Genomic DNA, 21944 nt, shown 5'->3' with positions numbered 1-21944 from the left:
ATATTGGTTGCCGTTGTTTGGGATGAGCATGGTGATTACTGGCCAATGGATGCAATTTCTGTTTCTAAAGATAGAAATTCATATTTGGAATGTAGTATGACAACAATTGACGAATGTGTATAGAAGAGAAGAGTCGAATACGAGTTTCTGGCTTTTATTTGAGCTATACCTTTGTCTGGAATGGAAGTCACGACTTGTTGCTGGATGTAACAAACACGTGACTTTCGTGATTGCCTCGCGCGCAATTTGACAAAGATATTGAATATTTATTTATACCTACCTACCTACTTGGAAACACCACGAGCATTAGAAAAATACTCATTATCAAGCTGGCTACCATATCATCAGTAGGATATCTTCAAGTGTCCGGCTTGAGATATATTTGGAAAATAATGGCGAGCCCTGCTAGAGTACAGAAAAGAAAGTCAAGTGCAGACCGCTCAATATCACCCCCACCATTGCGTCGCAAAGTACAGTCTACGACAACGCGTAAGCTTCACCGGAACGTTTGACGAATTATAATTGAAACTACCTTTAGAGACTGCTGTTGCAACATTCTTTACGCCTACATCGCAAAAGCCACCTGAAAAGATTTCCTGGCAAGAACGCGCTCCAAATGATGATCTACCAAGCACGCTTTTGGTTGGCAAATTTGAACCACCAACCAGCTCAGTTACAGAGGTATCATCACCCAATTTGAAAAGAAACAAAGTTGCTGCTTTTGATTTCGTGAGTCCTGGCTTCACACCTTTTAAAGCAAAGTCTTAATATCCAACAGGACTCTACTCTCATACAAACATCCTCTGGCAAGAAGCATTCTCGTAACGCTCAGGACTGGAAGTGGTGGCACCCATCGGTTCCTGGTACTCTCAGAAAAATATACTTGGAGGATGGGTCGGTAACACATTACCTCGTATAAACTTCCGAGTTGCTGAATATTTTGCAGTTTTCGTGTCGTTGTGATCAGCAACCAGGCTGGTATCTCCCTCAAAACGGACCCCAAATCCCCCAAAGCTAGACTTGCGGAATTCAAGACGAAAGTGTCTGCGGTCTTCAACCATCTCAATATTCCAGTGAGTATTTATGCAGCAACAGAGAATGACATATATCGAAAGCCACGAACGGGCATGTGGAATGAATTACTTGAAGACTTCGACATTCACCTTCCTGGTGACCTTAATCTTCGGGAGTCCATCTTTGTTGGAGATGCTGCCGGGCGCCACGCCAGGAATGGAAAATCAAAGGACTTTGCGTGCTCGGATCGGTAAAGCTATCTGGGTCTCGACGTTGTATCGATCGCTAATACTCTGTAGGAATTTTGCTGAAAACGTCGGGATCAAATTCTATACCCCCGAAGAATATTTTCTCAAGGAAACACCAAGACCATTTACTCGCACATTTGACCCAGAAGATCACTGCTTTAGAAACACTACAGGTTGGTATCATGAAGCTTTGCCTGCTGTTGATTTATTTTTGACAGTGTTTTAGTGTCTTCAAAGTACGAAAAAGTCAACCCGACAGAGGTAGTCATTTTCTGTGGTAGTCCTGGAGCTGGAAAATCTACATTTTTTTGGAAGCAATTGGAACCTCTTGGTTATGCTAGAGTAAACCAAGACACCCTCAAAACAGTATGTGCTGCGTTCGCCACTGGTTACAGAGTATAAACTAACATCCAACGAGCGAGACAAATGCTTCAAAGCTGCTGAACAATTTTTAGATGAGGGGAAGTCTGTGGTTGTGGGTGAGTAGTTGTGCTTGCACTGCATTCATATGATGGCAGCGAAACTGACACCTTCTAGACAATACAAATGCGGATCGAGATATTCGAAGCAAATGGGTAGCATTAGCTGCCAAGTATTCCGTACCGATCCGCTGTGTTCATTTTTTAGCAGGCGTACAAGTATGCGAGCACAACGATGCTGTGCGAGCCTTGAACCAAACCGTATGTCCTCCTCACTCCCATGGATTTTCTTTGCTATTGACAAGAAAGGTCCGAGACATCTTTCCTGGATATGAGATTCTAATTCGACACAGATGAACCCAGAAAAGAGAAAATCACTCCCTAAATTAGCCTTTACAAGCTTTACGTCGAGGTTTCAAAAACCAGACTTGACCGAAGGATTCCAGGATATTATAGAAGTACCATTCAAGGTACGTCTCACCGCATACATATCCTCCCCTGTATGTTTAATGCTGAGGTCATAAGTTTGAGGGAAGCGAAGCCCAACGAGAAATTTGGTCTCAACATTGGATTTGAAAGACTATTCAATGATCTTGATAAGACCCGAGGGCACGAACATGGCATATTTCACATGGCGCTCATAATATCCGAGGAAGGCATACATTTATCCTAAGATTGTCCCTCGTTGACTTGCGAATTTGCCTCGCCCGATTGGCGACAATGATGGGCTTCAGCAACGTTACTATAAGTGTATGCCTGTATCTGTCCGTCCTTCACCGCAACAGGAGTAAGGATTCCAATTTACAACATTGAACATTGCTCGTCAATGTGATGCGAAAATTTAGCTATGTTTTAACATAAGTGTTCTTTTTTTGGTGAGAAGCTCACGAGTTGACATTTGTTTCCTTGCTTCTACTCTTAGCTAGCTAGTAAAAGGAGCCTTTTGAAGCGTTGGTTCGAAGTGCAACGGGGCGCTCCATGCGAGAACCGGCTAAATCAGGAGGCTGGGTGTGGTATCTCAACCACGCCGATCCAACCCTTCACTAAAAATGATGCATGTTTTCAGTGGCCTGAGAAACCGACCGGAAAATCAGGCCTGTACAATGGCCTACGCTTTTCAAGATGAATTTGGAATCACTATTAGACTGTAGATATAAAAAGTAAGAGGCTTTTCCGAGTTTAGAGTGGCTTCAATGCACCAGATACTACCATTGAATGTAAATTGGAATGTGTGGTTGTTGGGTATGCCGTACTACTTGTGAAATGCGAGAACACATGCAGCGGATATTATAGAGAGTGTTTTGGTTTAACTTCCTACAAAGACGGATGAATCAATGAGAGCTTTTTTGGTTTTCCCACTTTTTTGTTCTTTTACAACTTCTATGTCCCTGGCTGTGGGTACTAAACAGTACTAAGACGATGGGGCATTGGGTTATCCACCTATAAGAAGCCTGCGGAATCTGTACGCTTCCTTTTCCGTGCGGAATGGTGAAATTATTGATTTATTGATTTATTTAACAGGGCTTATTTAGCAAACATATTGCTGTGGGTTAGGTTGAAGAAAAATGTCGAACAGAAATATTTAACTTGTTTGTCAAACAATTAAATAGATTTTTTGCAATCCCCGAACCAACCTCTCTGCCATACAAATCACAAGAAACCAAGGAATCATGAAGTCACACCTTTCAAGGTCATGCGCCTGGCGTCTCTTTCTCGACGATAAGGCAAAGCGGGCGGTAATGTATTGCCTCGCACAGCTTGAACAAGATATCAGATGCGATGAATCGCAAGGCGGACTATGGAAAGGGGTGCCACACATTGCTTGAAACAACGAGAAAGAACGGCATGGCCCTCGATCATTGGATCGACGGTCGGGTTCCTGCACCATAGGTGTCTCAAAAAATGCTGTGGACTTTTGACAGGGCAAAGCTTAGCCTTAACAAGGAGTGTTACGGTAAATACGTACAGAGTATATGAAAAACCCATCACTTTAGTTATCGACTTAACCATTTTCAACGAGGTGCATATATTGCTGCTTGTTTGCACAAGTTTCGTCATTGCATTTGAAGAAAAGAAGCTTAAAATGTTTCTTTTCTTTGGTAGACTTTTGCGTAGCGCTTGTCAATGTTGAGGATAGGAAAAGGTTACGTTTAAGATTGAGGTCTTAAAAATTGGAACTTGAAAGACGCTGTATATTCGCAGTGTTGTTAGCTCCCGAAGACCATCTATCTGTTCATATTCATGACTTTCCGCTCATTGATCAAATGAGCCATCATGATTCACGATTCACGACCTGCAACCACTTCTTTTCCCCTTGTGAGTCGTGACCGGTATAGGTTAAACTCGATAAGTCGGCAAAGGAGAGAAAGAATAACAATGTAATAATAGTAATCAAGCTTTGCTTTGTAGTTTGCTTAGTGTGCGCTAACCTTCAAAAGGATTCTTTCCATGGAATCAACCACTGACAGAAACGGGCGGAATGCGACCCACCGCTATAGTTATAGTTGCAATGAGCAATAATGCCGACTGGGTTTCTCTTTGCCCTTGTTCCCCGGGGCATTGGGAGCTATGCTCTTTGATGACTTTGAGTGCGGTACCAGATCATCAGAAAAGGAGTGGATCCCTCACCAGACGACCAGGCCGAGCGTTTACACTACTTGAAATTTTCAAATAATAATTATCAAGTGGTTCCTATTTCCAAGTCGGTATATATTGTCCGACATTCCTTGCTTTGTTCTTATTCTGATTGAATCAACCAGGATTATGGAAAGACGAATCGAATGTCCCCATATTAAAGAATAGAACATTCTAATTTCCTCATGAGCAAAGGCCCAAGGGATTTGGAACAAGCATACATACCTTACAACGGCTTACATACGGCGAGGCGTTGAAAACAATCTATACTCCGTGAGAGCCTAATGCTAACAAGAGATTTGGATGACAATTTCGACCCGCTCATTATGTGAGAAAGAATCTGGACCCTTTCTTCTCAACGTGGGGTGAATGTTCCAACTTCCGACGGCATATCGGTGTCTCCATTAATCCACATGGAGCAAAGGCAGAAAAGTCATTTGGAGATTTGGAAGATTTCGTGTGGCTGCAAGATTCGCTAAGTTTCTGGAGGTGCTTCGAGCCCTCAGGTAGTGTATGTACATTGTACTGTGACTGTACCCAAATGTCTTGCGCAGGCTCTGAGCGAACGAAAACGAGCAGCTGGTGAGCGAGTAAAGGAAGAATATACATATAGCTATCGAAGACCAGGCGAATGCGATATATCCATGAGACATGTGATGAGGTTAATATGAGACACCTCTTTCGGGTGTAGCCTGCCAAATCATTCATACGTAGGTAGGTGGGGGTAGGTAGGTAGGTAGGTCCCTTGTAGGTATTTGGAACATTCTACCAATCCAATTAGAATTCCCTGGATATTTCTTTCCATGGCTTTTTTTAAAAAGCTATCTATACCGGCACTCTTTGTAAGCCCCTTCCCGCCGCGCAAGTTCTATGGCTACGAAGACGGAAACGGTCGGTGCAGCTTCTGGTCCCCAAGACCCCAGGAGAAAAGAAGCAAAAAGTGGGCTTTCCGAGGTATTTACTAGTGTGATCCGGATGCCCAAGAGTAAATTTAATAAATAAATAATTAAAAGAAACACTGAAACAGATATGCATAGCAGCATAGTAGCATAGGTTAGAGGGGGAGGGGGGCTCTAGAGTCTAGGGACTATCTAGTAGGCGAGGAGGACTAGTACGATTAAGTCGAGTACCCAGCCTGTCGTAGCCTGTAGCCTGTAGCGTGTATCCTGTAGCCTGTATGTAGCCTGTAGATTGTAGCTTCTAAATTCTCAATTCTATCATTTGTGCTCCACATTCTTTTTCAATTCCATTGCCCCGGGGGAAAATTTGTTAATGAGCTTAAAAAAATACTGGGTCGCATCAAAACACAGACACAAACACAAAATCGAAAGACAGACAGACTGACTGGTACACTACGGAGTACCTAGAACTACTGTACCGGTATCCATCTATCTATCCATCCATCTACTCACTCCCACCCCATTCCCACCCACTCCCATCCACTCCCACGGGTCTCATCCACACACCCACCAACCCTCTTGGATTTCCGACCTCTCGACCTCTCGACCACTCGACCTCTCATACTCTGTCTGCACTTCTTAATCTCCATCTTTTCAACCTTCTGACTTGTTCTTTTCTCCGTCTTAAAATCACCAAAATCTACTCGTCAAGTTTATCGACCTGCAGGACCCAAGTTTGACCACTCAGACCTCGCGAGCAAGCACCCTGATAACCCTCTTCACCGTCGTATCCCGTCACATACATCACTCCGCCCTCTTGTCAAACACGACTATCAGTCGAATGCGATATCCCAACATCGAACTATCGGACTATCCAATTACTGTAAGTCTTACATAGTCCCCGAATTCCTGCAGAGTTTTTCTAGTCACCCTTCACGTGAGAGTATTGGATGAGGAAACGCTGGGTAGAGCAAAGTCTGATTGGTTCTGCAAAGGAAAAGTTCGCAGCGCACCCAGATCTCCCAACCACGCATCCAAGTCTTCATTACCCATACATTTCTCCCATCGCGCGTCCAACCTAGCTATACACATAACTACGTGGTCCATTGGAAAACGCTTAACTTTCGAAACGTCCACGTATGATTGCAAGTTGTGAACAAGTTACTTGTGCAGTTTCCTCACGTCGGTATCGCTACATCAATTTATCAGAAAAGAAAAGAGAAGCATTACCTTCATATTATGTTGTCAATTGCACTATAGACTCGCACCCGTTTTGACTGAAGTACAATACCGACACGATACAAGTCGCTACATCGACCTGTCCCCAACATCCCCAGCTTTTACTTACTCGTTGTCTCCCAAAATGCCAACAGCATTAGCTGAGTTCCGCCTCCCTGGCCATATCGCCGAGAGCAAAGCTAGAGAGAGCTTGCCAGAATTAGATATGGATCTTTCGTGCTCAATTCATACACAAAACTCATCGCCATCTGAGCTACCATCACCAGTTACACCAACTTTCTCTACACGAGGCCATATGAGACATCCAAGCTCAGCTTCTTCAATCGAATCACAGTACCTCTACGAAAGTCCCTCCTCGCCGACATTCGCAAGCAACAAATCCGGAAAGCGATCTCTGCCTGATGTTCAAGAAGAACCTCGTTGCGAACGGGAGAATGACTTCATGTTTGAGGACGATGAAGATGTCCCAGATTGCGATGAACTCTACAACTGCCTGTGTAAGTCTTAAATTATGTCCAGACCTTCATACTTTAATGACCTAAAGACCTCCATACCCTCATACATTTATTTGTTGTTTATCTCTTGGATGACTACGCGGGGTAATGATTATCGCGAAACGTACATCCACTGCGGCAAAGGCGATAGGCTAATCCTTGTTCTCGTGATATATAGGCGACGATCTGTATTGCTTGCATAGAGATACGTCTATAGCCCAAAGCTCAGTCCATTTATCTACCAATCAAGACTCTTACTATGATCTTTCAGATGGGTTCTTTAGTGATGGGGATTTTTCATTAAACCAGAGATATAAGAAGAGAAGAGGAAACGAATCGCCACTGAATGGACTCACATCTCGATTCAATACCAAGTTTCCTTCCTTTGCCCGCAAATGGAGTTCACGAAAAGCCACGGGTTCTTCAGCAGCATCTATATCATCCGATACACAACGAGATTATGCAACTTCCAGGGCCCCTTCTAGTAGATCCTCATCGAGGTCGAACTCCGCTCGCAGACCTCTGGACGAGACTTCTGATCTCCATTTGCCACCTACTCCAACCAGAAGCGTCTTTGGTAGCCGCGATAATAGCTCTACAACATCCTTCCTCGATATCGAAAAGGCAAAAAGCGGTACATCTGAATTCGAAGAAGGATTGGCCGGCACGCCATTACTTCCACCTCTCATGACTGATGTCTTAGCCAAGGAGCAGTTCAAAATGCAATCGCCATTACAGTCACCATCTGTCGCTGACACGAGTGATTCGATGTCGGGCGCCAACACGCCCATTGATTTCATAATTACCCATCAATTACATGGAATGCCCTCACCGCCACTTAGTACTAAACCATCCATTTCATCCTTTCATAGATCAACAATTAAATCAAACTACATAGTTCCCTCTTCAGAGATTCCTGCCATTCTGATCGCTGAGGAGAACGATGAGTGGGCAAACAAACTTGGCCATGCTAACTTCGTCATCAACCCTGAGCCATACGTCCCTGAGAATTTCGACCTCGAAGCTTGCCGGCAACTACGAGCCGATTGGGATCTCGCGCGTTGTAACTATACCAAGCATATTGTTCGCACAGGCGAACACTATGGAGTCACTTCAAAAACTTACAAGTTGACTGAGGAAAAATGGGCTCAGACAGATCTCAAGTGGATGAAAAACAATGAACTCACAATTGCTACTACAGCCCAGAGCTCCACAGATGCCTTTGCCACACTGAAACAGAACACGCTTGGCAATGCTTCTTCAAGCAACGTCATGACGAAAATCCCATCGCTAAACGACCCTCGTAGTGAAGGTAAATTTCCTCAGCTTGGGGACGAAGATATTGTTGGACCAATGGTTCAAGCTACCGCGCAACTTCGACGAAATCCCAGCAAAACAACCAAGCTTCTTCGATTCATCACAGATAAATTCCCTGTGGCATTGGGGAAACCTTGAATAGCATCGAAATCAAGCATCTAAAGAAGCTGCCGGCCCTCACGAGCCATCTTTTTTTCTTCTTGTTTTTACTTCTGGTTGGTTGATGGTCGCACCGTCCCACCGCATCTTTTTAACGACTTTACGAACGAAACGAATTTTACTATACCCCAACGCTCCTTAACAGGCAACTATCCTTGAAGAGTACCAGCTTGAGATTCGAGATCTGCACTGTTCTTTAAGCATTGTTATTATTCTTGTGTATTGTTTACTATTTTATTTAAAAATATTCATAATCATACTATGCGTTCTTCCTTTTCATGTGTACTTAGTTTGTTGTTTCCTTTTTCGTGTGCCGCCATGGAGCTGGAGCGCAAAAATATCATGGGGCTGGGATATGGGTCGTGGCCTGGTCTAGATGGCTTGGGTTTAGCTCGGCTTGAAAACGAGGATGGATAGGAGCTTGGTTTATGGGACCGGATGGGATCAGGCCAGGAAAGGGGGAAAATTCCCTTAGATGGGCGCATAATGGGACATTAGACACCTGTGCGCATTTTTCTTGTAATATACCGGTAGCAGTGGAGGATGGAGGATAATATACCAAAGGAGAGGGATGAGTTGAGATAGAAAGGTGGTGGGTGTGGAGTGTGAACATAAGGGCGATCTTATAGAACAGCGGGGGAGGAGCGATGGGAATGGAAAAGCGGTGAAACTCAATGAGAGGAATATTCTGTATGGCGCGCAAGGCAATGCAATCGCGAAAATCCTTAAAATCATCTCCAACGGAAATTTAAAGGTGGCATAGCGCAAAAGAAAAGGAAGCGTACATATGGATCCTTTATGGCTAGTCAGTCAACAGCTTGAATGAACGAGGTGGAAACCAGCACAGCCAGGGAGGATTTATTGAATATTAGTTCTAGATACCCTACCATTAACAAAATGGAAAAAAGCATTTATCAAAAATCATCCATTTACTACTTTTAAGTGTGATATGATTGTAATAGATGCGATATATAACCTTTGTCTCGCAGCACGATCCAATCTAGATTCCTAGCACGAGAATTCATATTCTATTTGCAATTTGATTTTTGATACTGATGCATTTGACATGTGTGCACCGACGATGCCTCTGTACTTTTCAATCAAGTTTGAATGGTAAGCACTCAGTGTACAACATAAGACTGCATCAACAATGCTCGGATCCAATCAACACAAGGCGACTGTATCCAGGAAATTTTTTGATTCTTACATTGTACGCAGTAACTTAATCGATGTATCTATTGGCGCGGATATTCTGTTTCTGGAAGGCCACCAGATTTTGATCGAACTTCCACGGGCACATATTCCCATTCAACATATTTTCCCGCCTACTTTTTCAAAGACTCAACGAGATGCTCGCAGCTCTTTTAGGTTTTCACGAACTCAATACCTATGGATGCATTATTTTTAGGGCAGTGCAATATGGAGGGAGCTGGACATGCAAGGAGTGCGTGGCCATCGCTAAAAAGTGTACCTGCAGTCTGGGCATGAAAGCCGAAATGTACCAACACAACTATAGCTAGCATGCTCTACCGAGTAGACAACTAGACTTTCCTCTGTCCTGTTGAGGTGATCGACGCTACATGGGGTCTGGATGCATGAGGCGCACGCCTATTCAGTGTATGTACTTGCCAGGGAATCTATGACGCTGGCGCTGTAATCGGTGCGCCTGTCTCTCCCTCCGCTAAGCCTTTCTAATCTCACCACCTGAACTTAGCTGTAGAGTCCTCTCCAGAGCAAGGCTCGCGGCATTCTCACAAATCGGTCAGCTTGAGTCCTGATCAGGTGAGAGTGCGCGAATGAGCCAATGCGCACAGTGTACATACACGCAACTTGTAGATCTGGGCTTGGACTTTGGGCTGATTGTAAGGCCCGAGCACACTTTCCTAAACGTTTCCATGTACCCACTCCCTATCGTCCATATATGAGGTAGCGTTTGTCATTGCTGTAAGGCTTCACGACTTGCAAGAGTTGTACGAAGGAAATGAAATGTCGTGATGTTTCAAGCTAGCCATCTCTCCAAGTGCATGTCACATACTCCTACCATCATCAATATAGTGAGTGTGTTCTGAAACGTTGGGCCTCTTCACACGAGATTTGGTATACTCGTGTACCGTAGAGTATTCGACATCTGCATACCATGTGTGTACAGACTGTACAGACCTCATGTACTTGACCCCGTTGGCTTGCAGCTAGGAAGAAACATACATACATACACTTGTGCATTCGGGGACGTTAATCTTGCCGCTGCGATGTACACTGTGATTTTATGATGGCGTTTTCGGGGTCTTGAATTGGTGAACTGGGTGGTACTGCAGTTTGCCAGCTTTCCATTCTGAGAATCCAGTGAGAGTGACCGGTAATGGATTTCCCGTGCCTATTTCTAGTAGTATTTGAGGAAGACACACGGCATGTGTGTGACGGACGTTGTAGTGTAGTATTGTAAATGCTGTGATAGTTTTTGATAGAGAATAAATTTGAATACCGAATTGAATTGGCAAGTGACTTCTTGCATGGGTAGTTTTCGAGGTCTTTCGTCCGATAGATAGTATTTATTATAGGACTAGGTAGATAAATTCTTGGAAGTCGCATGACTTGAATTTCAAGTACCTGTACTTGTACTATGAATGTATTGTCTCGTACAATACATTCACGTTGCACTTTTGCCCATGAGTTGCTAGTTTTCTTTTTCATCATTCCATTTCTAATATTGCGTCTGCAGTGTATGTATTCTATTGGCAAAGCACAATCTTCCTCATCTCACTCACATGTCCGAATCCACAATCTACAGCATGAGCATGAGCATAAGCATAAGCATGAGCATAAACATGAATATTCGGAGATATAAGTTCATGTCACTTCTTGGCTTGCCTCCATTCAACTCTACAAACGATCCCGTTCAAATCTTCCGAACCAAGCCCAAAGGTACGGAAAAGCATCCGACACACTAACAATACGACATTGAGGCTTTTGGCTTTTTCTTTACTCTACCTCTATTCAGCTCCTTTATTTTACCCGGAGACATCTTTCAAATTTCAATACACTTTCTAGTTCAGGTGCAAACCTTTGATATGCAAGAGACAAGAATTGGAACCACGAAAGCTGCAAGTTCATGCAGGCACAGAGGTCTGGACTTGAGGTTGTACGGAATCCTAGTGTTAAAACTTAAGTGCTAATGCTTGTGCTACCAATATATGAGATTATGAACTAACCATGCCAATGTGGCAAACTTTTGCAACCGGAACGTCTTTTTGGGTTTATTGTTACAGTATTATCCTTTTCACTTATCCTTTTCCGAAACATGGGTGAAGGAAAGACAAAAATAGTATAAACACCGAAAGGAATATCCATCATCCCAACGGTTGCATCCTGTTCCCAAAATTGCCTCTCGAGTCTCAACGACGTCGTTCTCAAATGTGTATTGGAGCCTTTTGGGAAAACGATCCATGTAAAAGGTTCTCGGTACGAGATCCCGATAGCAAAGTCTCTCGGTTCACCTCCGAATTCAACAGCAGATGCTAGCTAATACGCACAAAATTCCTTGTTCAGTATGGCTTCCTGTTCAGATTTCGTTTCATTCTCAGACGCAATCGGCCGGTGGAGTCCTGACTTAGGCCGACTATGCCGCCCGCCAGGATAATAATTTATTTTATTCTATTTTTTCACTCCAAGTGGTGGAGAATCTTAAAAACTAGAATGACCGAAAATCTTTTTCACATTTTCTTTCCTCTAAAGGAATCTCTTGCTTTCTTTCTTTCTTCCTTTTGGTCTTACGATAGCCCCCGTCCGAGATCTCAACTTTCCAGGGGTTCAGCTGCATGATGGCGTAGAGAGATGACTTTTCGTATTGATGAGGTTTGGGAACGAGTGGGGGATGGTGGGGGATGGAGTGAATCGATGTGTCATGGACAAATAGGCCTTTATTTGGACATGTACTACATAATCATTGACACCACTAAATGGATGTGAAAATCTTGAGGGCGACAAACGATGAGTCAACATCGACACTGATAGCCCTTGAATACGCTGCGTGCATAGAAGGGCAGAGGAGATGGGGTGGGGAGGGGGAATTGCTGCTGGAATGATGTAGTAGCGAATTGGTGAATGGCATGAAGGCGAATGCACCGAATTAGGTAAACAAGGCGAGCGCCGCGGTCTGTTTGTTCCTGGTGCTCTCAACTTTCAAGGTACAGGTAGGTTGGGAACAAATGTTCGGATCATCGTTCACTTCCAATCTACAGATGTCGCAAAGCCTATTGTCAGCAAAGTAGTGTGTGCGGAATTCTCTGCACATGATTTAGACATTGAAAAAAAAAACGATCTTGCTGCTAGTGAGAAACATGCAGTTGCATGATAAGGATGTCCTCCGCAATACGAACATGCTTTCCCATACCATCAGTACTTATCCCAGCATGAGCTTCGCATCAATGGTTGAACGTAGATAACAAGGAGACGCATAATTGCAAAATTCAAGTAGAGTCTACACATAAATTAACATGATCACTATGAGAAGGTATGGACTTTAGTAGTTGGGGCGTGAGAAGTCCTAGGGGCATATATTGCAATTTATCGTATCTTCCACATCAATCTCCGGAACATAAGGAACTGATGGGGACAATAGCAGTCTCCCAATCATATGTTTGCCGCACGCGAAGCATCTACCCAAATGGAGTTGCCCTCCCAGCAGCGAAGAGATATATCGCTACTATTTCAAAATGGGACCATCAAAAACTAACGACCTGGCATATAGCAGTCAAAAATCTATTATCAGTTAATGCCCGACAACCACTTGCAAAAACTCGTGACGACAAGGTAGACGTCCTATACACTCCGAGATGAGAGCGATGAGGGATTGAGATTGAGCTCGTCGGGAGGACAAGACACAAATATTTATCACAAATTATGCGAAGAGCTTGATGTCAACTAACATTTGCCCATGTAATACTGAGACATAAAGCAACAATTTAGTCAGATGAGATATCAATACCCGTGACTCCTATGTTGACTTTGGGAGACCAGGATGGTGTGGGCGAGTTGGGATGGATGATGGTATCTCCATGATGGAAACGGGACAAAATAACATTATGGAGTTGGACCTTTTATGCCATTCATACAAGTGCTAACCAGCGCCCACGGATACTACATGCCCAAACCAAACTTTGGTACGGCAAATCGATCAGAAATGCAACATATACGTCCACGCTCATAGCGGAGCTCAGCCGTTTTATTCCTACAATTCTTCCTCCCCATTCTTTTCATTCACATCCTCATCATCTTCACCATCCTCCTCGGCACCGCTACTCTCTCCATTCTCGTCATCATCCTCCTCACTATCACTCGTGCCACTCCCTTCACTCTCGCCCTCACTTCCCGGATCATAGTCCTCTTCGTCTTCGTCTTCTTCATCCATTGCTGCTTGTTCAGCTTCCTGCGCCGCCCTTTCCAACTCTCCCGCTTCCGCGTTCCCGACTACGTTCCCATCTTCATCCTTCACCACGTTCACATTCAATCGCTTGGCCTTACGCTGTTCGGCCATACTCTTATCTTGCAATCCATGTCTTTGTACAAATTCATTTATGCCGGCAAAATCTTCTTGGTCTATCATCTGAAATTCCATTTCCTCGGTGGTGTTTCCGCCGCCTGGGACTGACATGTCAATCTCGAGTGAAAGATTGAAAGTACGTTGTAAGACGCTTGTGAAAGATAGCCCAGTGATGCGATTGTGTGGTAAAAACAATAATGGTTTTTTGAATCCCCACAGAATTCCAGTAGGCAGGAAAAACAGATATCCATCTTTGGATCCTCTGAATGCTCTGACGTGCACCGCTTTCTCGTTTGGTCGGTGGCTTTGCTTGACTGCGCTGGCAAATATCTTAGGGTCAGACTCTGTGATCTTGAGGGTATTACCAGCAGCCTTTAAGAAGGAGGAAAGAGCCCAGGTGAGAAGAGTTTTGTAGTCATCAGAGACCGCTGAAGCTGCTGAACTATCCGTTCCACCAATAATCCCCGGTTTTGCGGCGCCGTCTGTAATCGTAAAGACTAAAGGTTCAGGTATGGGTGATGCAGAGGCTGAAAGTTTGGACGGCGATATATTAGAGTTTTTGGGAAAGAGTATGTAATTGTATTGCTTTTGCGTTTTTTCTGGGACGGGAAGACAAAATACATATTCTACAAGTACACTTAGTTAGCGAGCGTCTGGTGATCCAGGGAGCATGGGGATTACCAATGTCCTTCCAGGCATAGCTCATGCCAGATGCTGGCTCCTCAGAGGTCGGTAATCGTGCGTAGAGATGTGTCGATGTGAAGCAAAGGTTATATTTCTTGCGCTGTGGTATCACCACAGAAATCTCTTTGATCTCAAGCAAAATTGGATCTTCTCCAGTGGCAGGTGCACTTCCGGCGGTGTTTGCGCTATTTCTGCCATTCGGGATACTTCGACTTGCGAGGCTCTCATCTATGCGGCGCTTCTTTGAAGCTGGTTCTGAGATTTGCTGGGATATCGTCTCGCAGACGTGTAATGAAATCTGATTAAAGAGCTCGATGTATTCTGGGCCAGCTTTATTTGAGGGTTAGCCAAGGGATTGGAGATTACTTCTTCCAAAGTTGTGGGCGCAATGTTGTTTTTCTAGATACTAGATATTTTCTTTTCTTGCAAGGCTGAGAGATATACACTTACCCTGCGATGCTGCTGCTATGGCATTCTGTATATCTGGACGAGCTTGAAAAGCCTTCTGTAGACTAGCTTGATCCAATTCAATATCCATGCTGGAATTGTGAGTAAGATAACACGATGTTGATATTCTTACTTTACGAGGCAACGCGAATCTTTCAATGTATGAAAATCGCTCTCGGGTGACTGACCAACTGTTGGACGAAGCCTTGTGATGATGTCAGGCAATGATGTGACGTACAGGAGAATCCGTTTATCAACAAAGGAACAAAACAGCTATTATAAATTGTACACATCCAGTCATATACTTGATTGGCTGAAGTTAATGTATTTCGTGGTTTGCTCTTGTCACTCATTTGCTGCTGATACTACTAACTGCCATGCGGTTGTGATAAACTTTAGACGAGCCGATAAATTTGTCAATCACATAGGAGCCATGCAGAGAGGAGTTTAGATGTCGTATATTTATTTCAAGGTCGATAAATGACCTAGACAAAATGGCGCCCCCCTTCCCACCCCCCCACTTCCATGATGTAAATGGTTCTAAAAAACACTCCGGGCTCAGTTACAAAGGACAAGGGAAGTGTAGAGACGTAGAAGCAAGATGTCGTGGGAAGAACGCCAAAACTCCGCCATGGATATAACATATTGAACTGTCCCAAAGAAAACCATCTAGCCAAGAGTGGCTGCCAATATGATGATAGTGAGGATGATGGCCAATATCAATAGCAGGCAACAAGCCTTCGACCGAGCATTCTTTTGATATCTTGCAGCACTCCTCAGTTCCAGATCTGCCCCTCTTGTATCCGAATGCACGTTTTCCACATTGTTGGCAATTGTATCGAGGGTCTCACCTTGTTCATTGACAATATGTGCAACATCTCGGAATAATTCGTTCAGTTCAGTGACACCCTGTTCGATATTCCGGATCTCGGCCTCACGTTCTACAATCAACGAATCTTGGAAATCCACCTCGTCTTGCGAAGCTAACCTAAGCTGTTCCTGAGATTGTTGCTGGCCGAATCGATTTCCGCCCTCAGCCCCTGGTGATTGTGCTTCTTCCATGGCCGTTCGTGCCGCTGTGGCAGAAGATCGCTGCTTCTCAAGTGCCCGGCGCTGCACATTTTGGAATTCGGTCAGGTTATTCTGAAACTCCCGCGCAAGCTTTGCTTGAGTATATTTTTGCGATGGCTATCATCAACTATCAATACTCCATCTAAATTATCCAATACAGCTCATTACTTACACTGACATCCTCCCATGATTGTATCTTCTTGACGCCATCGCCAACCTCCTTGAAGGTGTCCTTTGACTCTTCCAAAAGATCGTGCACTCTTTCCCGAACCCTCTCCGTATCTCTCTTTGTTCCCAGTAAATTTATCTCATTTGAAAGTCTCGAGATATTTCCTGTCAATGAGAAGAGCTTCGTCATAAGATCTTGCGATAACCGTTGGAACTCCGGATCGTCCGCATATTGAGGATCATCCTCTCTGCGCATGGTTGTCGGTTGCGACTCCAGCGATGATAACTGATCGAAGGACATGATTTATTATTTGACGGAACAAAAGAATCCTTTCGAATGTGAGTAAATTTCAAGTTTTAGCTACAGAAGAAATACGCTCGCAGCCTGTTTTGACTATACGGAGTAAACTTGTGATAATCTAGAAGATGTGATCAATGATCAATTGAATGATGTTCCATAACCTTATCTCGCTAGGGCCATTTGCTCTCTCTCAAGGGTCACCAGTGGGTGGCAGCTCTAGCTGAGCGGAAGCTCTCGCGTCTGGTGGTCTACCAAACTCTAATAAATTTATTTTGTCTAGAGATCGAATGTCAACAAAAGAGTTCAATATTGCTATCTTTATTTACTCGTCCGACAACGACAAAAACAACATCATGAACAAGTAACCTTCATAGATCTCTATTCTTCTTATTGATGTTTACTCTTTTAAGGCGCAACTTCTCACAACTTTCCCACCATGCCGCCTGCAGTACGGATTCGTCCTTACAAGGACTTTTTGACTCCAGCCTTGCATAGAAGATTTGCATTGGCAACGGCTGTATTGGCAGCAGTATGCTACATCGAAGCGGTATGGGTCGGGGAATGGAATTCATGTATGTATCTTCGGCTTCACAAATTGAACGTGCTAATCAAACCCTGCAGTCCTTTGGTCATGGTTTCCTCTGGGTAGGGCTGGCATCAGAAGCGGTCTTTTCTTCATATGCGCATTCATGATATTCATCCTTCGAGTAGCTCAATTACATGTCGGAATGCGGACCTCAGTCTCGACCTTCCACACATTTATACAATACGCGCCCAAATTTCAGACCGTTCAGACAGCTCTTTGGTATCTCTTTTCGGCATGGTTTTTCAGCGAGATATACATATGGTCAGTTCCTGAGAGTGCAGGTCTCAATCGCATCAAGCTTGCAGCAAAAACCAGTCGACCAATATTGAACGAGAAACCTATTTATTTAACTATGTTTCTTTTATTTAATGCTATTGTACAAGCTGGATTCCACCTTATGTACGACTATGATCGCATCGATATTCCACTTACGAAGACCGGACCAGAGGTTTCATCCGAGCAATCTTCACATACAACTGTACTGCCAACGGTTCAATTGAAAGCTAAGGCAATGCCTCTAGCTATAAGCTGTCTCAAGCGCGTTGCTATCATGGCTGTGGTATCTCCCTTTATCTATTCTATGAATATTACCCTTCCTGTCCCTGTCATCTTACCGATTTACACGTTCAATATCAGAGAGAGTGTATGGGGATTTACCCGTTCATTTGCAAAGATTTTCTGGAACCTACCAAAAGCCGCTACTCCCCCGAATGAGTTGCCTTTCCACTGGACCATGGTGCTTAGGACGATTATTTCCGGGCTCATGCTTACCTTACTGTGGGAATTTGGAAATCTTGCGTTCTCGGTTTATGTGGCGCAGGCGCCTTTGAAGCATGACAGACCAATTACCTACGAATCTCGAGACCCAAATGGGAGTTTGTTGACTGGATTAAAGGGTAAGAAGTTGCAAACAAGAGTAAGCACCCTCTCTCAAGCTCTTCCTATGAGATTGTATTAACACCGTTCAGGCTTTCGCATTTTGGGAACTTGTAGAAATTGCACAGCGGTACCAGGGAAGACGGAAAGCCATTTTCGAAGACATTGACCGTGTGGGCGGTTCAGCTTGGTCTCAAATCCTTGCAACATGCCTCGAGACAATTAATGAGATAAATCAGCGTATCGAAGAATATGATCCAAAAAAACAACCACCGGTGATCAGTTTGTATGAGGAGCAGGAGACGCAGGACCCAGTATCATCACTTCCCCGTCTCTTGACTGAACCCCTAAAGAAAGAACCAAAGAGTGGTCTTGTGACAAAACCTCAACCAGCGGAATCAAGAAGTAGGCGTTATCTGGAAGCGGTTGGCTCATTTGCAAAGAGTCAGGGGGAACTATCACCACCTGATAAGATATCCCGTAGCCGCCAGTTGAAGGACGACAAGAAAAAGGCAGCAATTAAGTCCGCAGTATCTACACAATTTCAACAGCCGGAGGGAATCCAGAAAATCCTACGTGAGCAGGCGATTGTGATTCTCAGGCTACCATTCGGAAAACCGTTCAGGCAGGAATATCGAAAAGAGATTGCAAGCGTAGTGTTAGGAACCCCCTATGGCGATCTAGGTATCATCATTGATGCTATCGACTCAATAACTAGGTTTGCTGTGTGCAGTCTTGTTGAAGACAAATACGGAAAGGTACAGAAGGACATCAGGGAAATCGTTGAGATATATACCAAGACGATTGTGGAAGTGCAGAAGTTTAGGACCGGATTGGGCGCACATTGGACAGATGTAGAAGGAAGACAAGAGAGCCCCGAGGTAGATTTGTTACTCGCTGTGTTGAAAAGCGGACTTAGAGAAATAGTTCGGGCCTTTGGGGATTATAGTGCAGAGTTGAAAATAAACCAAGCTGCCTTGAGGGCAGCGAGAGAAGCCATGAATATGCCTCCTCCAAGACAGGAGGATATGGAGCAGAGGCGTCGTTGAAAGCCTTTTATAGTGTAACACCAAGCAAATAAATGTACTACGATCCTCAAAATAAACGCTTTATCCGAATGTGTGATGAGGCAGAAAGTCTATGTATGGAATGCATAGGTAATAGCTTATCCGTAGGTCTGGAAACAGACTTGCTGACCGACTTTGACGGAAAGGGGATTCGTTCTACGGAAACGCGAGTAAGCTGCCAAGAAGGCTTTCTGGCAAAGTGATTCGACCATGCCGTAACGAAGTACAGGCAACTAGAGTAGATCTGTGGGAATGGATATCTGTTAAGAAATGCATAAGTTTAGCATCGCACAAACCAATTTAAAAGGTGTTTCTTGAGTTTTTGAATGACTACGAAGTATTGAATGGCAGTTACAAGTAGGGACGGGAGTAGTAGGTTAGTAACTGTACAGTGCACAATACTAAAGTAATACTGAAGTAGGTGTGGTGATGCTAGGTAGATGTAGATGTAGATGTAGATGTAGATATATATATGTGTGTAGGTGTATATATATGTAGACATGTCCTTGCAGATATGTTAACCCGAGTAACCGAATTTATTGCGATGGCGGAGTGAATTTTCTCCTTGTAACCGATCCATTGCGGGGCACCCATCATCCAGCGAACCCGGTTGAGCTTCCTCGAATTCAACCATCTTTTGACCACCCCCCCTCGCATTCCCCCTTCCTCCCAGAGTAAACAGATCATATGATGATTCTATAAATATTCTATAAATACTCGGTTATCCCCCGGCCTCATCACATTTCCCTTTTTTCCTGAATCTCATCTCATCTCGTCTCACTCTCTTTTTTCCTTTTTTGGGGGGTTGGTCTTATTCATTCTACACTGTTGCTAGTCCTATAGCTTAATCTTATCAAGATGGCTTCTTCGGCAGCTTTGACAGCTTCCGCTGCATTGAAATCTCGAGTTAGGAGGCCATCTTTGCTCAACAAGCTCGCTCATCCTCAAGATTTAATCCCTTTATTCCCTAATGGAGCTTACATTGGATGGTCCGGATTCACGGGTGTGGGATATCCTAAGTGAGTATCAATTGCAGTTCTTTTGCGGTGCTGAGCAAGAGAGGGGTCAAACAACAGCGTCGAATTCATTCCGTAAGAAACCAATACTGATGGAAACTCTGTAGGAAGATTCCAACAATGCTCGCCGATCATGTAGAGAAGAACAGTCTGCAGGGCAAGCTTAAGTACTCCCTCTTTGTAGGTGCTAGTTCTGGAGCGGAGACCGAAAATCGATGGGCAGAATTAAATATGATCGAACGACGAAGTCCTCATCAAGTCGGAAAAGCTATTGCAAAAGGTATCAACAATGGCAATATCAATTTCTTCGACAAACATCTGTCCATGTTCCCTGTCGATTTGGTCTATGGATTCTACACAAAAGACCGCCCGAACAAAAAGCTGGATGTGGTTATCGTTGAGGCTACCGCCATTACTGAAGATGGTGGCATTATTCCCGGAGCTTCAGTTGGAGCGTCACCAGAATTGATTCAAATGGCGGACAAGATCATCGTTGAAGTCAACACTTCTATGCCTTCTTTCGAGGGTCTTCACGATATCACCATGACCGAACTTCCACCAAAGCGAAAACCATACTTGATTATGGCACCAGAGGACCGCATTGGAACAACCGCCATTCCTGTTGATACCGAGAAGATTGTTGCCATTGTCGAGTCCGATTATCAAGACCAAACCGTACCAAATGCACCCGAGGATGCTACCTCTCGTGCCATCGCTGCTCACTTGATTGAGTTCCTCGAGCACGAAGTCAAGCACGACCGTCTTCCCAAGAACCTTCTACCAATTCAGTCCGGTATCGGAAACATCGCCAATGCTGTTATCGGTGGTCTAGCCGAGTCTAAATTCCAGAATCTCAAGGTTTGGACAGAAGTGCTTCAAGATACCTTCCTTGATCTTTTTGATTCTGGACGCTTAGACTTCGCAACTGCGACCTCCATTCGTTTCTCTCCAGAAGGTTTCAAGCGCTTTTACGATGGATGGGAGCAATACTTCGACAAACTCTTGCTCCGCTCACAGCAGGTTTCCAACTCCCCCGAGATCATCAGAAGATTGGGAGTTATTGGTATGAACACACCGGTTGAGGTCGATATTTACGCACATGCAAACAGCACCAATGTCATGGGTTCTCGCATGTTGAACGGTCTTGGCGGCTCAGCTGATTTCCTCCGTTCTGCCAAGTATAGTATCATGCACACTCCATCTACCAGACCATCCAAGACCGATCCTCACGGTGTTTCTTGCATTGTCCCTATGTGCACACACGTTGACCAAACAGAGCACGATTTGGACGTAGTTGTTACTGAACAGGGTCTAGCTGATGTTCGAGGATTGAGTCCAAAAGAGCGAGCTAAGGTCATCATTGAGAAATGCTCACATCCAGACTACAAGCCAATTTTGGAGGACTACTACAGGAAGGCTGAGTTCGAATGCATGAGGAGAGGATGGGGTCACGAGCCCCATTTGTTGTGGAACAGCTTCGATATGCACAAGGCATTCGATCAAGAGGGAAGTATGAAGGCACTTAAGACTTGGGGTTAGAGAGTGTATAAAGAGTTCAGATGATGTACGAGGCGATGTAGATATTGGAAAAAACTTTGGAATCAGTCATATGTCACTGATGGGCTTTATTGGAGCAGGGCGCATATGAGGATCAAATTTCAAAGATGAAACAAGAATTTCATACAAGGTGTTTTTTTTCATTGTGATGGAAGAACACCAAAATCCATACTGGTGATTCAGCAAAAGAAGCCTCCGCGCACTGAGGC

The 21944-nt window shown here is 44.2% G+C and overlaps 9 protein-coding genes across 9 annotated transcripts; 4 read left to right on the top strand and 5 right to left on the bottom strand.

Moving 5' to 3' along the window:
• Positions 1-392: 392 nt before the first annotated feature.
• On the top strand, positions 393-2472 carry SS1G_03983 (hypothetical protein; the record flags this gene model as incomplete). Its single annotated transcript, XM_001595843.1, has 7 exons — positions 393-489; positions 539-729; positions 779-894; positions 1314-1435; positions 1800-1942; positions 2035-2151; positions 2416-2472. The coding sequence occupies 7 exons, from the start codon at positions 393-395 to the stop codon at positions 2470-2472; spliced, it is 843 nt and encodes a 280-aa protein (XP_001595893.1).
• Positions 2473-3831: 1359 nt separating this feature from the next.
• Positions 3832-4241, bottom strand: SS1G_03982 (predicted protein; the record flags this gene model as incomplete). Its single annotated transcript, XM_001595842.1, has 2 exons — positions 3832-3869; positions 4172-4241. The coding sequence occupies 2 exons, from the start codon at positions 4239-4241 to the stop codon at positions 3832-3834; spliced, it is 108 nt and encodes a 35-aa protein (XP_001595892.1).
• A 1482-nt stretch (positions 4242-5723) lies between these two features.
• SS1G_03981 (predicted protein) lies at positions 5724-5864 on the bottom strand (the record flags this gene model as incomplete). Its single annotated transcript, XM_001595841.1, has 1 exon — positions 5724-5864. One exon carries the CDS (start codon positions 5862-5864, stop codon positions 5724-5726), a length of 141 nt encoding a protein of 46 aa, XP_001595891.1.
• Positions 5865-6577: 713 nt separating this feature from the next.
• Positions 6578-8402, top strand: SS1G_03980 (hypothetical protein; the record flags this gene model as incomplete). Its single annotated transcript, XM_001595840.1, has 2 exons — positions 6578-6950; positions 7126-8402. 2 exons carry the CDS (start codon positions 6578-6580, stop codon positions 8400-8402), a joined length of 1650 nt encoding a protein of 549 aa, XP_001595890.1.
• Positions 8403-9787: 1385 nt separating this feature from the next.
• Positions 9788-12240, bottom strand: SS1G_03979 (predicted protein; the record flags this gene model as incomplete). The annotated part of the gene is made up of 10 exons (XM_001595839.1): positions 9788-9810; positions 10049-10127; positions 10179-10306; positions 10459-10612; positions 10724-10951; positions 11031-11124; positions 11189-11205; positions 11436-11572; positions 11633-11938; positions 12195-12240. The coding sequence occupies 10 exons, from the start codon at positions 12238-12240 to the stop codon at positions 9788-9790; spliced, it is 1212 nt and encodes a 403-aa protein (XP_001595889.1).
• Positions 12241-13650: 1410 nt separating this feature from the next.
• SS1G_03978 (hypothetical protein) lies at positions 13651-15184 on the bottom strand (the record flags this gene model as incomplete). The annotated part of the gene is made up of 3 exons (XM_001595838.1): positions 13651-14489; positions 14644-14976; positions 15097-15184. 3 exons carry the CDS (start codon positions 15182-15184, stop codon positions 13651-13653), a joined length of 1260 nt encoding a protein of 419 aa, XP_001595888.1.
• Positions 15185-15762: 578 nt separating this feature from the next.
• Positions 15763-16588, bottom strand: SS1G_03977 (hypothetical protein; the record flags this gene model as incomplete). Its single annotated transcript, XM_001595837.1, has 2 exons — positions 15763-16206; positions 16337-16588. The coding sequence occupies 2 exons, from the start codon at positions 16586-16588 to the stop codon at positions 15763-15765; spliced, it is 696 nt and encodes a 231-aa protein (XP_001595887.1).
• Positions 16589-17069: 481 nt separating this feature from the next.
• On the top strand, positions 17070-19144 carry SS1G_03976 (hypothetical protein; the record flags this gene model as incomplete). Its single annotated transcript, XM_001595836.1, has 3 exons — positions 17070-17205; positions 17255-18135; positions 18188-19144. The coding sequence occupies 3 exons, from the start codon at positions 17070-17072 to the stop codon at positions 19142-19144; spliced, it is 1974 nt and encodes a 657-aa protein (XP_001595886.1).
• Positions 19145-20020: 876 nt separating this feature from the next.
• SS1G_03975 (acetyl-CoA hydrolase) lies at positions 20021-21717 on the top strand (the record flags this gene model as incomplete). The annotated part of the gene is made up of 2 exons (XM_001595835.1): positions 20021-20181; positions 20286-21717. 2 exons carry the CDS (start codon positions 20021-20023, stop codon positions 21715-21717), a joined length of 1593 nt encoding a protein of 530 aa, XP_001595885.1.
• Positions 21718-21944: the final 227 nt, after the last annotated feature.

The sequence above is a fragment of the Sclerotinia sclerotiorum genome, genomic scaffold, assembly GCF_000146945.2.
Source record: "Sclerotinia sclerotiorum 1980 UF-70 scaffold_4 genomic scaffold, whole genome shotgun sequence".
Taxonomy (NCBI): domain Eukaryota; kingdom Fungi; phylum Ascomycota; class Leotiomycetes; order Helotiales; family Sclerotiniaceae; genus Sclerotinia; species Sclerotinia sclerotiorum.
This window is presented reverse-complemented; position numbering and strand designations above follow the sequence as displayed.